Genomic DNA, 13,080 nt, shown 5'->3' on the forward strand with positions numbered 1-13,080 from the left:
GCACTCACTTACACATACCTATGCATATGCATATACATACACACATGCATATACACATATATACGCGTACACACATACATACATACCACCCACACCCATACATACGTACACCATTTTCCTCTTCCCGCTCGGTGCTTCTAATAGGCGGTTTACTTTGGGAACGTTATTTTTCCCCCCCAAAAAATAGTGCCCCCTAGTTTCAAGATTATTAATGGTCTTTCTCATCTCATTGTAAGTGTTGCCCTCTTTTGCTTGGATCTTCTAGTGACATACTCAGAAGAAGCTTGTGAGGATGAATGGTGTGGCTCATCACATATCTTCTGACTGCTAGAGCCTAGTTGACTAGAAGGAGTTGTAAGAGCCCTGAATACCCACTAGGCACACGCTGGTTGAATCAACGTTGTTTCCATGTCATTTCAACAAAATTACGTTGAACCAACGTGGAATAGACGTTGAATTGACGTCTGTGCCCGTAGGTAACACTCAGCTGGTGTCGCCTCCTCTCTTACCTCCGCATGAGTAGAGTAGAGTATGCTAGTCAGTAGTCATAGATCAAACAGCGATGGTCAATGCAGCTTAGAAAACATGATAGGATCTTCATGAGAACAGATAAGAAGAGTTGATCATCTCATTCTCCTTTTGAAGATCGAATAAACAGATCAGTTTTGCAAAGGGATGAGTCCAGTTGACTATGCAGTATCTCTGCTCAACTTAGTAGCAATGTAGCTAGGCCTAATATGCATTTTTAGCCAGAACGTTAGTTAGTAAAAGTGTTATGTCACCATTTAAGTCTCCCTAAGGAAGTTGAATGGACCAGGGTATTCAGGATTTCACCACTTACTATTATTAAAGTGGTCCCCCCTCATGGTAAACCATATATTCAATATGCAGTGTAATTGCAGTGTAGCCTAGGTATACATTATTACAAAGTAGAACTTAGATGCATATGAGTGGTTTATGTGCTGAATTACATGCATGAAATTAAATTCAAATTAAGAAATGAATTGTAACTAAAAATCCCCTATCTTTAGAATCCTTACTTGACATTATTATTTGATGCCAAGCTGCAGGGAGAACACAGAGCATCAGGTCTCACAGGAGATGATGAGTAAGAACAACAATGTTCTCAACCCCACCCTTCCCCACTTCCTCTCTTTCCACTGTGTGTGTGTGTGTGTGTGTGTGTGTGTGTGTGTGTGTGTGTGTGTGTGTGTGTGTGTGTGTGTGTGTGTGTGTGTGTGTGTGTGTGTGTGTGTGTGTGTGTGTGTGTGTGTGTGTGTGTGTGTGTGTGTGTGTATACTCGGGTGAGAAGTGTGGCTTTTTGGCGACCTCTTGTCTGACTCGGGTCACACTCTGTGCCCTGGCCAATAAACACCTTTCACACCTGGTTTTATAGAACCATGGAAATGAAATGATATGGGTAGAGAAGAATTTGCAACATACAGTAGATAAGTGAAAGGTCACTAGCGTAGTGTGGTAGTTTGATGCTGATATCTTAATGTTTCTAGGTGGTTTCTGAAGTCATTACATAGCAATACTTTAGATTTTTACGAGATACAGTCCATGTGATTTATGTTATGAGAATCGTTTCAGAACCTTTGTTTGTGGGGTTCTGAGGTGTGCCTTGTGCATTACATTGATAGGTAGCACTAATGATGTGCTAGTATTTTGGAACAGGGTGGAGCTGATGGTATGTGGTAAAGACTATGTTCCATTACGCGAAAGAGAAACTGAATGCCTGGTTTTTCAGTGGGGCTGTGAACTGCTAACCTTGACAAGCCAGGTATAAATAACAGTTTGATTGGAAATGTGGTCAACACCTTCAGAAGCAACAACAACCAGCACTATGTTCCCATGGCCCACTGACTGTGCCAGCCGAGGTTGGCCTACAGAGAAACATCACTACCATGTTAACTTGAGCCTATTTTAGAGTAGTTTCAGTTCTTTGTGAAATGATTTATATATTTATATGTGGAAATAAAGGTATGAGGATACAATACGTTGGCATAAATAAGGCCAGGAGTTTTTCCTGACATTACCAGGAATAATTCTGGTCCCTACACTTTTAGAAAAAACCTGCTATCTAGAACCTAAGGGTTATTTGGCTGTCCCCAAAGGAGAACCCTTACTGGTTCCAGGTAGAACCCTTTTGGGTTCCATATAAAACGTTTTCCACAGAGGGTTCTACATGGAACGCAAAAGGGTTCTACTTGGAACCAAAAAGGGTTCTACCTGGAACCAAAAAGGGTTCTCCTTTGGGGACAGCCAAATAACCCTTTTGGAATCTTAAAAAAAAGTGTATTCAGAAAACACTGCCGTCCCTAGGGCCTTGGAATGGCATCACCCACCAAGGAGAGATCTGATGAACTTGTGAACTGAATCCTCTGTTGGTTATGTGGGCAGAAACTCTACCCATCTGCTCGCCATAAAACCCAGCATAAAAGAGGAAATTGCTCTCGCTGTGTATTTTGGTACTGGGTTTATGCAATATACTATATGGCCCATCTAATTTAATGTGTTTAATTCATACCATGCTGACATATTGTTTCATTACAATTTTGTGTGTATGCGATGGTGATATTTGTCTACTCTCTCTATTTTGCTTAAGTTGAGCTGCGTGTGGCTTTTGGTGCAGACAGTGATAAAGAAAAACTTCACATTTCTGTAGTAAAAGTTATCAAACCATCACTTAATACCTCAAGTTGTCCCCATAACCATATATTTAATCTTTGAGACATCAGTGTAACATTTATAGTTCAAATGGGAGTACACCATATCTGTTGGGGAAATGACTGTGTCCTTACTGTCTCAATGTCTTCAGGTAAAAGCAGCCCTGTCAACTTGCCTGGAGGAGCGGGTGACTTGGCCAAGCCCTGCGACCCCTTCCAGCCGTTCGGCAGTGACGCCATCGACCCATTTCAGAGTAAAAAGGTGGTCGGAGACCCCTTTAGTGGCAAAGACCCTTTTGCTCCTTCTGCCTCAAGTAAAGCCTCTAAAGACTCTTCCTTGGGTTTTGCAGACTTCAGTTCTGTAAGTTGAGCTCAGTGATACTCTCTCTCTGTCCAGACCAGTCTTTATATACCTAGCCACTACCTCGCTACTTCTAGCTCCCACAACGTTTAACTGAAGGATCTAGAGCAGAGCAGACGACAAGGCTCAGCCTGTCTATCTAGACCTTTCTGCTGCATCTCATCCTGGCCTCCCTTCACTGTGCAGATGTCTCTGTTTGTGAATAACCTACCTTTACTCCACACAAAGACCAGAGCCAGGCATCTGTCCAATCAGACCCATGGCATATTAACCACCATGTAACAGGCTAACTGTTCAGACCTATGGCATAATCCATAGCAATAACTACTGTTCATGATCACTGATCATCTGAGCGTGCGTTCCAACCCTACCTCATATCTAAGATGATGACACTAGCTCTTTCCTGTTGAAGAAGGCTCACTTTTCTGTACTGTGTTCTGATTCTGGGGGGGGGATTTCTCTCAACACATGCATTGTAGTTGGTTGCACACCACCTACAATGCATTTGATGTTGTGCAGTAAAGCACAGGAGCTGCATTGAAGAAGTGATACCCAGTACTCATGCAGGCAAGGGTGTCAGCCATTTTTGTGGTTTGATGTGTACGCTGCGATCGGAACATTTAAACAAATACAAATATATTTTGATTGCTGCTAGTTAGCATGCTATAGCGCAGGGGTATTCAACTCTTGTCCTATGAGATCCGGAGCCTGCTGGTTTTCTGTTCTACCTGATAAATAATTACACCCTGATTAGAGGGGAACAATGAAAAAAAACGCAGTTGAACTGGCTTTGAGGTCCAGAGTTGAGTTTGAGGGCTAAAACAAGCGCAATTGGAAAGTATTATATCTCTGGCTATCCTCTCTGGCAGTTCAATAAGTGGATTCTGGCAGAGTGTGAATTATTATTCAACCAGCCAATGGTTGCTTTAAAATCAGTGTTGAATAATCCAGCCAGTGTGGTGCTATGGCCTGGGCTGTCTGTGAGTACAGTTACATTCACACAATAATACTATTATTGTGGATAGTCATATTAATATAATACTTTGTTTAAAACGTTTGCATGCTTTGCAAGAAGAACAATTTCCCTAATAATCCTGTTTCCATGGACACATCTGAAATCAGGCTACCTGATGGGACTTAAATAAATACAGATAATTGGCAATCACAATAAATGTTCTACTACAGTGACTATGTTATTTTTGCAAAGCCTATTTGATTCTGAGTTCGGACATATAAAGTTTGTATGTGAAAACGACACTACATGGACAAAAGTAGTGTCTCGTCAAACATCTCATTCTAAAATCATGGGCATTAATATGGAGTTGGTCCCCCCTTTGCTGCTATAACAGCCTCCACTCTTCTAGGAAGGTTTTCCACTAGATGTTGGAACATTGCTGCGGGGACTTCCTTCTATTCAGCCACAAGAGAATTAGTGAGGTCAGGCACTGATGTTGGGCGATCAGGCCTGGCTCGCAGTTGGCGTTCCAATTATTCCCAAAGGTGTTTGATGGGATTGAGGTCAGGGCTCTGTACAGGCCAGTCAAGTTCTTCCACACCATTTCTGTATGGACCTTGCTTTCTGCACAGGTGCATTGTCATGCTGAAACAGGAAAGGGCCTTCCTCAAACTGTTTCCACAAAGTTGGAAGCACAGAATCGTCTAGAATCTAATAGTATACTGTAGCGTTAAGATTTCCCTTCACTGGAAATAAGGAGCCTGAACCTCCTCCACCAAACTTTACAGTTGGCACTATGCATTGGGGCAGGTAGCTTTCTCCTGGCATCCGCCAAACTCAGATTCGTCCTTCGGAATTCCAGATGGTGAAACGTGATTCATCACTCCAGAGAACGCGTTTCCACTGCTCCAGAGTCCAATGGCGGGGTGCTTTACACCACTCCAGCCGAAGCTTGGCATTGCGCATTATGATCTTAGGCTTGTGTGCGGCTGCTTGGCCATGGAAAACCATTTCATTAAGCTCCTGACTAAGAGTTCTTGTGCTGACATTGCTTCCAGAGAATGTTTTGAACTCGGTAGAGAGTGTTGCAACCGAGAACAGATTATTTTTACGCACTTCAGCAGTCCCGTTCTGTGAGCTTATGTTTGGCCTACCACCACTTTTTGCTCCTAAACATTTCCGCTTCACAATAACAGCATTTACGGTTGACCGGGCCAGCTCTAGCAGGGCAGAAATGTAACAAACTGACTTGTTGGAAAGGTGGCATCCTATGACGGTGCCACATTGAAAGTCACTGAGCTCTACAGTAAGGTTATTCTACTGCCAATGTTTGTCTATGGAGGTTGCATGGCTGTCTGCTAGATTTTATACACCTGTCAACAACGAGTGTGGCTGAAATAGCCATGGCCATGTAGTGTGTTTCTAAGATGCATAATTCAGTTTTTTGAACTCACTCGCAGATAAGAGGGAGGCTTGCACTAGGTGTTATAATCGGCGTATGCTTACTTCATTTTTTATTTTACGCCAATTAAGATAAGCAGAGTAAAGTGTTTACATGACTATTACCATACTCGGCCTACTACCATAATCAGTTTAATCTAAAATGATTAGTGTGCATGTAAATGTACTCAGTGAAGCCATAATCCAGCATACTCATATTTGAATACTTAGCTCCAATCATCAGCAGTCAGTCACTCAGTCAGCCAGTCAGTCAGTCAGTCACTTATTAAGTCATTCAGTCAGTAAGTAAGTCAGTCAGTCAGTCAGTCAGTCAGTCAGTGTGTCATCAGTCCCTTATTAAGTAATTCAGTGAGTAAGTCAGTGAGTCAGTAAGTCAATCAGTCAGTGTGTGCCCTATGCCAGGCTAGGCCAGAGAGGGAAGCCAATCCGGTGTGGTTTAGTGACTGACAGCTCCAGGTCACTGGTCTGGCTGTGGGATCTGTTGACATGGGAAGCAGCAGTATCACTACTCAGCTCTCAGTCCTGAGTTCTTACCCAGCATGTCAATGGTGTGTATCAGTGATGTGTGTCCTACTAGTGTGTAGATGCAGTATCAGTTTGTCTTTTCTTGAGGCTTAGTTTGCTCAGCCTGGTTAGTGTTGGTCTGCTGCATGACATTGGTAGCATAGATCCTACTTTACCATCTCTGACTTGTGCCAAATTACTCCCAAAGTAACCAAAACATTTTGAACAGAATCAGCTGCCTGGATTTTATTGAAACTAAAGAGGCATGGTGTTCCACAATAAAGATATTATCTAGACTAGAAAAATACCATATCATATAATAATATAATAATAATAATATATAATCATATATTAACTTGGCCCCTGAATTGAATGATGAATCATTTGAAACAAATGTAATGTATCTATTAAATGCCTCAATGGATTCTGTTCCATACTTATTTTGGTGAGTCAGAATTGAAGGCGCTCATTTGAGTCTGACATCTGAATCAGATCTAAGGATGGTAAAGCAGTGTCTCCTGATATGTGTGTTTTGGTATGCATGGGAGAGTTCCTAGCTCTACTTTGCTGTGATCCTTACACAGGCTAGATCTCATACTATCACTTTAACAGATTAGGAAAATGTCACTTTCTTCCTTTCCATTTTCTCCCTGCATGTCACTGTTGCATGTTATCTTAAATATGCTTTTAGTTGCTTGTTCATTTTCACTTGGGACCAAACTGAAAAGTCCTCCATGTTGCTTTGTCATAGTTAGTTGTATCTTGTGGTGTTTCGAAGTGTGCTCGGTGTAAAATGGATGGTGATGTGTGATTGGTGAATTATTTCTTTGGTGTTTTATCATTCATTTTTCTCTCGCAGGACCAGAAAAGGTTAAGGTAAGAATGTTTGAACATGCGGTCAAATTGAATAGTGGCTTGTTTTGTGTTTTGGTCTCATACTTTAGGCTCTGAGCACAACCACTTAGGTTTAACAATAAGAAGCATCTTTCCTCCAACAGCAGAACACACTTGACTTGAATATTAAAGTAAGGATAGGGATAGGTCAGTTAGTGTGTGTCTAGTGGTGTGTATATTTTGTGTGTGTGCTGATGTGTGTTAATATGTGTGTATACGTTGTAAGAGCAGAGTAGATGGTGACTATGAAAACTACAGTCATTTATATCCTCTTGCTGTAGCCAGGCAAACATGGAAGTTTACCCTTTATATACAGTGTAAGGTTCACTAAAATGCAATAATCTGTCAAGACACCTTCTAATGTATGTGTTTTGTATATGGTGTGAGGGATGAATCATTTGTATGTTAAATGCCTCTCTCCTGTTCTCTCTGTAGTTTGGAAATGAGGCTCAGCAACTGGAGTGGGCGAAGAGAGAGAGTGAGCGAGCGGAGCGGGAGCGGCTGAAGAGGCTCCGGCAGCAGGAGCAAGAGGACTTAGAGCTGGCCATCGCTCTCAGCAAGGCCGAGATGTCCCACGGGTGACCTGGACTGGACTGGACACCCACACACACACACACACACACACACATCCCACTGCACAAAAACTGGTTGAATCAACGTTGTTTCCACATCATTTCAACAAAAAATAAATACATGTGATGACATTGAATTAACGTTGAAAACTCATTGGATTTGTAAAAAGTCAGTAACATAAGGGTATTTAGTATTTTTTTTCAACTAACTTTTAACCTAAATCCAATCCAATGACATATTTTTTGTTGATTTCATGTTGAGTTCACGTTAGTTGACAACTCAAAGAAATGTAAATCAAAACTAGACGTTGAACTGAATTCTGTGCCCAGTGGGATGCCCACGCACATAGAGATACAGACACATATAGACAAACACACACATAGAGATACAGACACATATAGACAAACACACAGATAGACATACTCTTACTAGCATTACTCGTGCACATACACATGCGTGTACGACTCACACACCATACCCCATCACACTGTGAAGGACCTGGAGCTGGCCATTTCTCTCAGGGCCGATGTGCCCAACACATGTCCGCTTCCTTAACCACACACACAGACACACACCACCGCCACAACACACATACACACGCCATCTGATACGCACACACAGAAACACACACCTCACCACACAATCTTTGGATGGACAAACTCTCAAAGCAAAAAAAAATACAAAACAGAACTTTTGGGGTTATCCTGGGCCCTGTGGAAACCAGTGGTGTGGTGATGTAGTGGAGGGGAAACGCAAGTAAATGCAGTTTACCAACGTTTTTTTATTTTTTTGTGACAGTTAATCCACCTTTTGCGGACAAATGCATTACTTTTTTCACCACGACCGGTGATCAGAGTTTACCAACCTATTTTTTTACCACTACATCACTGGTGGAAATGGAACTGGATTTGACTTTACGGTGGTAGGTTGGAGTTGGAGTGGGAGATTGAAGCCAACAATCACAATCTCTCTTACTGTTTTTAATTGATAGGTGGGGAGGGGAAAAGATGATGACCCGTGGTTTTAGAATTAACTGATGCACTGTTTAAATGCACTATAGAGGCTGGCTCAACATGAAAGATGTAAAGATGAACATAATATGTGTTGGTTTGGTGAATGAGCATGAATCGCAGCTGGAGCTCTGACAGATGTGAAAAAGGGAATACCTAAAGGTTATGCTGGAATGCTTATTAAGATTGAGACATTATTTTAGTATTGGTTTATTATGTGAATGTGGCAAGCCAGTGGCAGGGTTCTTCTTTGACTGGCTACTGTAAGTGTTGTGTGAGAGAGAGGTCTGTTTGGACCAGAACAAACTGTACAGATATATTTTCTTTCTCTTTGAGTGTGAGATAGTAGATGCATTGTTTTGACAATAATTCAGTGCTTCTTCAGCGAACATAGGAAGAAGGAATGGGTACTTAGCTGTGCCTCCTCTGAAAGTTCAAGTAAGTTCACAAAGCTGTGATGTATATCAAACAACAACCAAAAAAGGCGAGATGAGGGAAATTATTTCAAGTTTTATTATGGAGTTTTTTTATAATATTTTTTTTCACTATGTGATGTGTTATTTTTATTATTTTAGGTATTATTTGTTAAAAGACAGAAACATTTTGTTTATTACGATTCTAGTTGAAAAAAGCTGCCAAAAATTACAAACCTACAAGCACAAGCTGCAGAGAGGTTAAAGAAAGTTAGAAATGGCCTGTGGTTTTCTTCAGCTAACCATCAATAATATGCAAGTTCATTAGGTCACATGAGTTTCACAGCTATAACTGGAATATTCCGCTGTTTACGGTACAGTGTGTCATAGTTTGATGTTACAACTTGGGCTCAACCACTTTTATTTATAGCTGCTTTGTCTTTTACTTGAAACTCCTTGCTGATGGTACTGCCTGCTTAGCACATTACACCTGTGGGTTTTACTTCACTTTCACCTTAATTAAGCTTTGAATTGAACTAAATAGAGATGATGATAATAGCAGCTGAGGTCCTAACCATATGAAAAGGACACTTACATGAATTGCCCCTGTGTTTTGTCTTTTCCTGTTGTACTGAACTGTATGTGTCCTACATTGACTTTTATAAGCTTCCATGTAATGTCATTGTTGTCACCTACTATTGTACTAGTCTGAGGGAAAAGACCTCACCTAACTATATGGGATGTTGTGAAAATGCATTATGAAAGTTACATCCCCTTTGGGTTGGGAAAGGACATGATTTAAGTTACAATTCAGTGGTATGGGCCGTTAACTCTGCCACCAGGTGGAAATAGAAACCATCTCTCTGTAACATTTATTTGTTAATGTTTACATATCAAACTTCTTTGCTCTAGTGGTTAAAACAGTGTAATTATATTATATGTGAAGAACCTGTTCTTGTACAGATCTGACCTTTAACTGTGCTGCTGTATATAGCTGACTCACTGGGCAAAAACTGGTTGAATCAATGTTGTTTCCACGTTGAATCAATGTTGTATCCATTTTAACAAAAAAATGTATGTGATGTCATTGAGTCAACGTAGAAAAAAGTAATCAACGTGAGGGAATTTGGTATTTTGGGTTAGGGATAGGGTAACCTAACAAAGCAGGGGTAAAAGAAACGCCTGAAACAAGATGCACTGGTCTTGACGAGAAGAAAAAAAACTGTTGGGGGAGGTTCTCTTCTGCACTGGTCAACCAATCCAGTAAATGTGGAGGAGGAGTTAAGGGTACCCCTAACCCTAACTTTAAACGTAAATCGAATGACATGTTGAATTTTTGTTGTTGAATTCATGTTAGTTGACAACTCAACCAAATGTAAATCAAAACTAGACGTTGAACGTTGTCTGTGCACAGTGGGGAGGTAACCTGTGGTCGTCTGCATTTGACCCTTGACCTTTTTGGCCCTACCTGTGGTGTTTTAATCACAGGTCAGACTCTCGAAGCTTTGGATGCCAACACTCCCGCCCTTACCCAGCATGCTGTATGTCAGAACCCCTGTAGTGTACCTTCAGGTTAGGGGAAATCCACAGTGAGGGTGTTTGGTTGGCCGTAGACTCAGCCACAGCTCTCTGTTCATTGGTCATTTCATGGCCCTTTTTGTATGCCTTGAAAATACATCCATCATTTCTTGCTCCATTCTTTGAAGTTAGCCTAGCGGTTAAGAGCATTGGGCCAGTAACTGAAAGGTTGCTGGTTCAAATCCCTGAGCCGGCAAGGTGGAAACAAATCTGTCATTATGCCCTTAAGTAAGACAGTTAACCCCCAACAACAACTGCTCCCCGGGCGCTGATGATGTCAATTAAGGCAGCACCTCTCTGATTCAGAAGGGTTGGGTTAAATGCGGATGACACATTTAGCTTGAAATCAGTCAGTTGTGCAACTGAATAGGTCTTCCCTTGATCTGACACTGTTGGATTGGTGAAAGAAAGGGTTCCATTATGTATCCCAATCACCCAACCAATCATGTCAGATTAGGGAGGCAGGATGGAAGGATGCATTTTGAGAGTATTGAAATAGGGCCCAACACTACCTAGTGTTCTCTACATACTTACCACTCATGCTGTATTTTGTCTTTGATACCTACATCGTGCAATAGATTTTATTTAGTATTTTTCTCGTTGTTCGTGTGCTGAAAACACCTGTGAATCCCATTGGACTTTTAATATGTCTATGCTTTTAATACGAGTGCCCTCTGCCCCAACTTGGCTGAGTTTGATCATACATTCAGAGGTACATGCAGAGGCCTAATACAAGCCTAAACAGATTGTAGAGAGACTTATCTTTTGTTTTTCTGACAACTGATCTGTCTTCTGAAGCTCGATGCATTCCTTTTTCTTTTGGTCTGCCTTTAATTGTCTTTCCGCTGTAGATGAGAAGAAATAATCAAAGCTGTCTTAAACGGTATATTATGTCTGTTATATTTGTCCCATAAGAAGTGAAAAAATGTACAACTTAAAACATTTTGAGGATATATGACTATACACTAAGAGAAAAAAAAAATGCTTGGATTTATTTTAAATGTTAATCCTATGTACATGGTCATTGTTTACTAGAATAAACATTTCATTTAAATAAATAGGTCTCATGTTTTTTTGTGGTGTTTTTTTATTTAATTGATTTTCCTTTTGCACGTGCACTGAGTACAGTTGTGGCCAAAAGTTTTGAGAATGTGAAAATTTATATTTGTGTCAAAGTCTGCTGCCTCAGTTTTTATGATGGCAATTTGCATATATTCCAGAATGTTATGAAGAGTGATCAGATGAATTGCAATTAATTTCAAAGTCTCTCTTTGCCATGCAAATGAACTGAATCCCCAAACAACATTTCCACTGCATTTCAGCCCTGCCACAAAAGGACCAGCTGACATCATGTCAGTGATTCTCTTGTTAACACAGGTGTGAGTGTTGACGAGGACAAGGCTGGAGATCACTCTGTCATGCGGATTGAGTTCGAATAACAGACTGGAAGCTTCAAAAGGAGGGTGGTGCTTGGAATCATTGTTCTTCCTCTGTCAAGCATGGTTACCTGCAAGGAAACATGTGCCGTCATCATTGCTTTGCACAAAAAGGGCTTCACAGGCAAGGATATTGCTGCCAGTAAGATTGCACCCAAATCAACCATTTATCGGATCATCAAGCACTTCAAGGAGAGCGGTTCAATTGTTGTGAAGAAGGCTTCAGGGCGCCCAAGAAAGTCCAGCAAGCGCCAGGACCGTCTCCTAAAGTTGATTCAACTTTAGCACCACCAGAACAGAGCTTGCTCAGGAATAGCAGCAGGCAGGAGTGAGTGCATCTGCACCTACAGTGAGGCAAAGACTTTTGGAGGATGGCCTGGTGTCAAGAAGGGCAGCAAAGAAGCCACTTCTCTCCAGACAAAGCATCAGGGACAGACTGATATTCTGCAAAAGGTACAGGGATTGGACTGCTGAGGACTGGGGTAAAGTAATTTTCTCTGATGAATCCCCTTTCCGATTGGGACATCCGGAAAAAAGCTGCTCAGCTATGGAAACTCATTTCATGAAGCTCCCGACGAACAGCTCTTGTGTTGACGTTGCTTCCAGTTTTGAAATCGGTAGTGAGTGTTGCTTCGCGCTTCAGCACTCAGCGGTCCCTCCAACAGTCTTGAAGGAGTTCCCACATATGCTGAGCACTTGTTGACTGCTTTTCCTTCACTCTGGGGTCCGACTCATCCCAAACCATCTTCACTGGGTTGAGGTCTGGTGATTGTGGAGGTCGGTTATCTGATGCAGCACTCCATCACTCTCCTACTTGGTCAAATAGCCCTTACACAGCCTGAAGGTATGTTTTGGGTCATTGTCCTGTTGAAAAACAGGTGCAAACCAGATGGGATGGCGTATCGCTACAGAATGCTGTGGTAGCCATGCTGGTTAAGTGTGCATTTAATTCTAAATAAATCACTGACAGTGTCCAGCAAAGCAGCCCCACACCATCACACCACCTCCTCCATGCTTCACGGTGGGAACCACACATGCAGAGATCATCTCGATCATCCGAGTCTCACAAGACACGGCGGTTGGAACCAGAAATCTCAAATTTAGACTCATCATACCAAAGGACAGATTTTCACCGGTCCATTGCTTGTGTTCTTGGCCCAAGCAAGTCTCTTCTTATTGGTGTCGTTTAGTAGTGGTTTCTTTGCAGCAATTCTACCATGAAGGTC

The 13,080-nt window shown here is 41.6% G+C and overlaps 1 protein-coding gene across 6 annotated transcripts in view; it reads left to right on the forward strand.

The window, feature by feature from the left end:
* Positions 1-11,476, forward strand: part of LOC139376416 (epidermal growth factor receptor substrate 15-like 1) — a 33,306-nt gene extending 21,830 nt beyond the window's left edge. For 2 of the 6 annotated variants that reach the window (XM_071119276.1, XM_071119363.1), the window contains exons 23-25: positions 2,822-2,983; positions 6,810-6,826; positions 7,280-11,476. In XM_071119276.1, the coding sequence (XP_070975377.1) occupies positions 2,822-2,983; positions 6,810-6,826; positions 7,280-7,426 (326 nt within the window). In that variant the 3' untranslated portion in view covers positions 7,427-11,476. Of the gene's footprint in view, positions 1-2,821; positions 3,031-6,809; positions 6,827-7,279 lie in introns of all 6 variants that reach the window. The other 4 variants (XM_071119031.1, XM_071119107.1, XM_071119193.1 and 1 more) reach the window with 3 other exon arrangements.
* Positions 11,477-13,080: the final 1,604 nt, after the last annotated feature.

Source organism: Oncorhynchus clarkii, chromosome 1 (assembly GCF_045791955.1).
Source record: "Oncorhynchus clarkii lewisi isolate Uvic-CL-2024 chromosome 1, UVic_Ocla_1.0, whole genome shotgun sequence".
In the NCBI taxonomy this organism is placed as follows: Eukaryota; Metazoa; Chordata; class Actinopteri; order Salmoniformes; family Salmonidae; genus Oncorhynchus; species Oncorhynchus clarkii.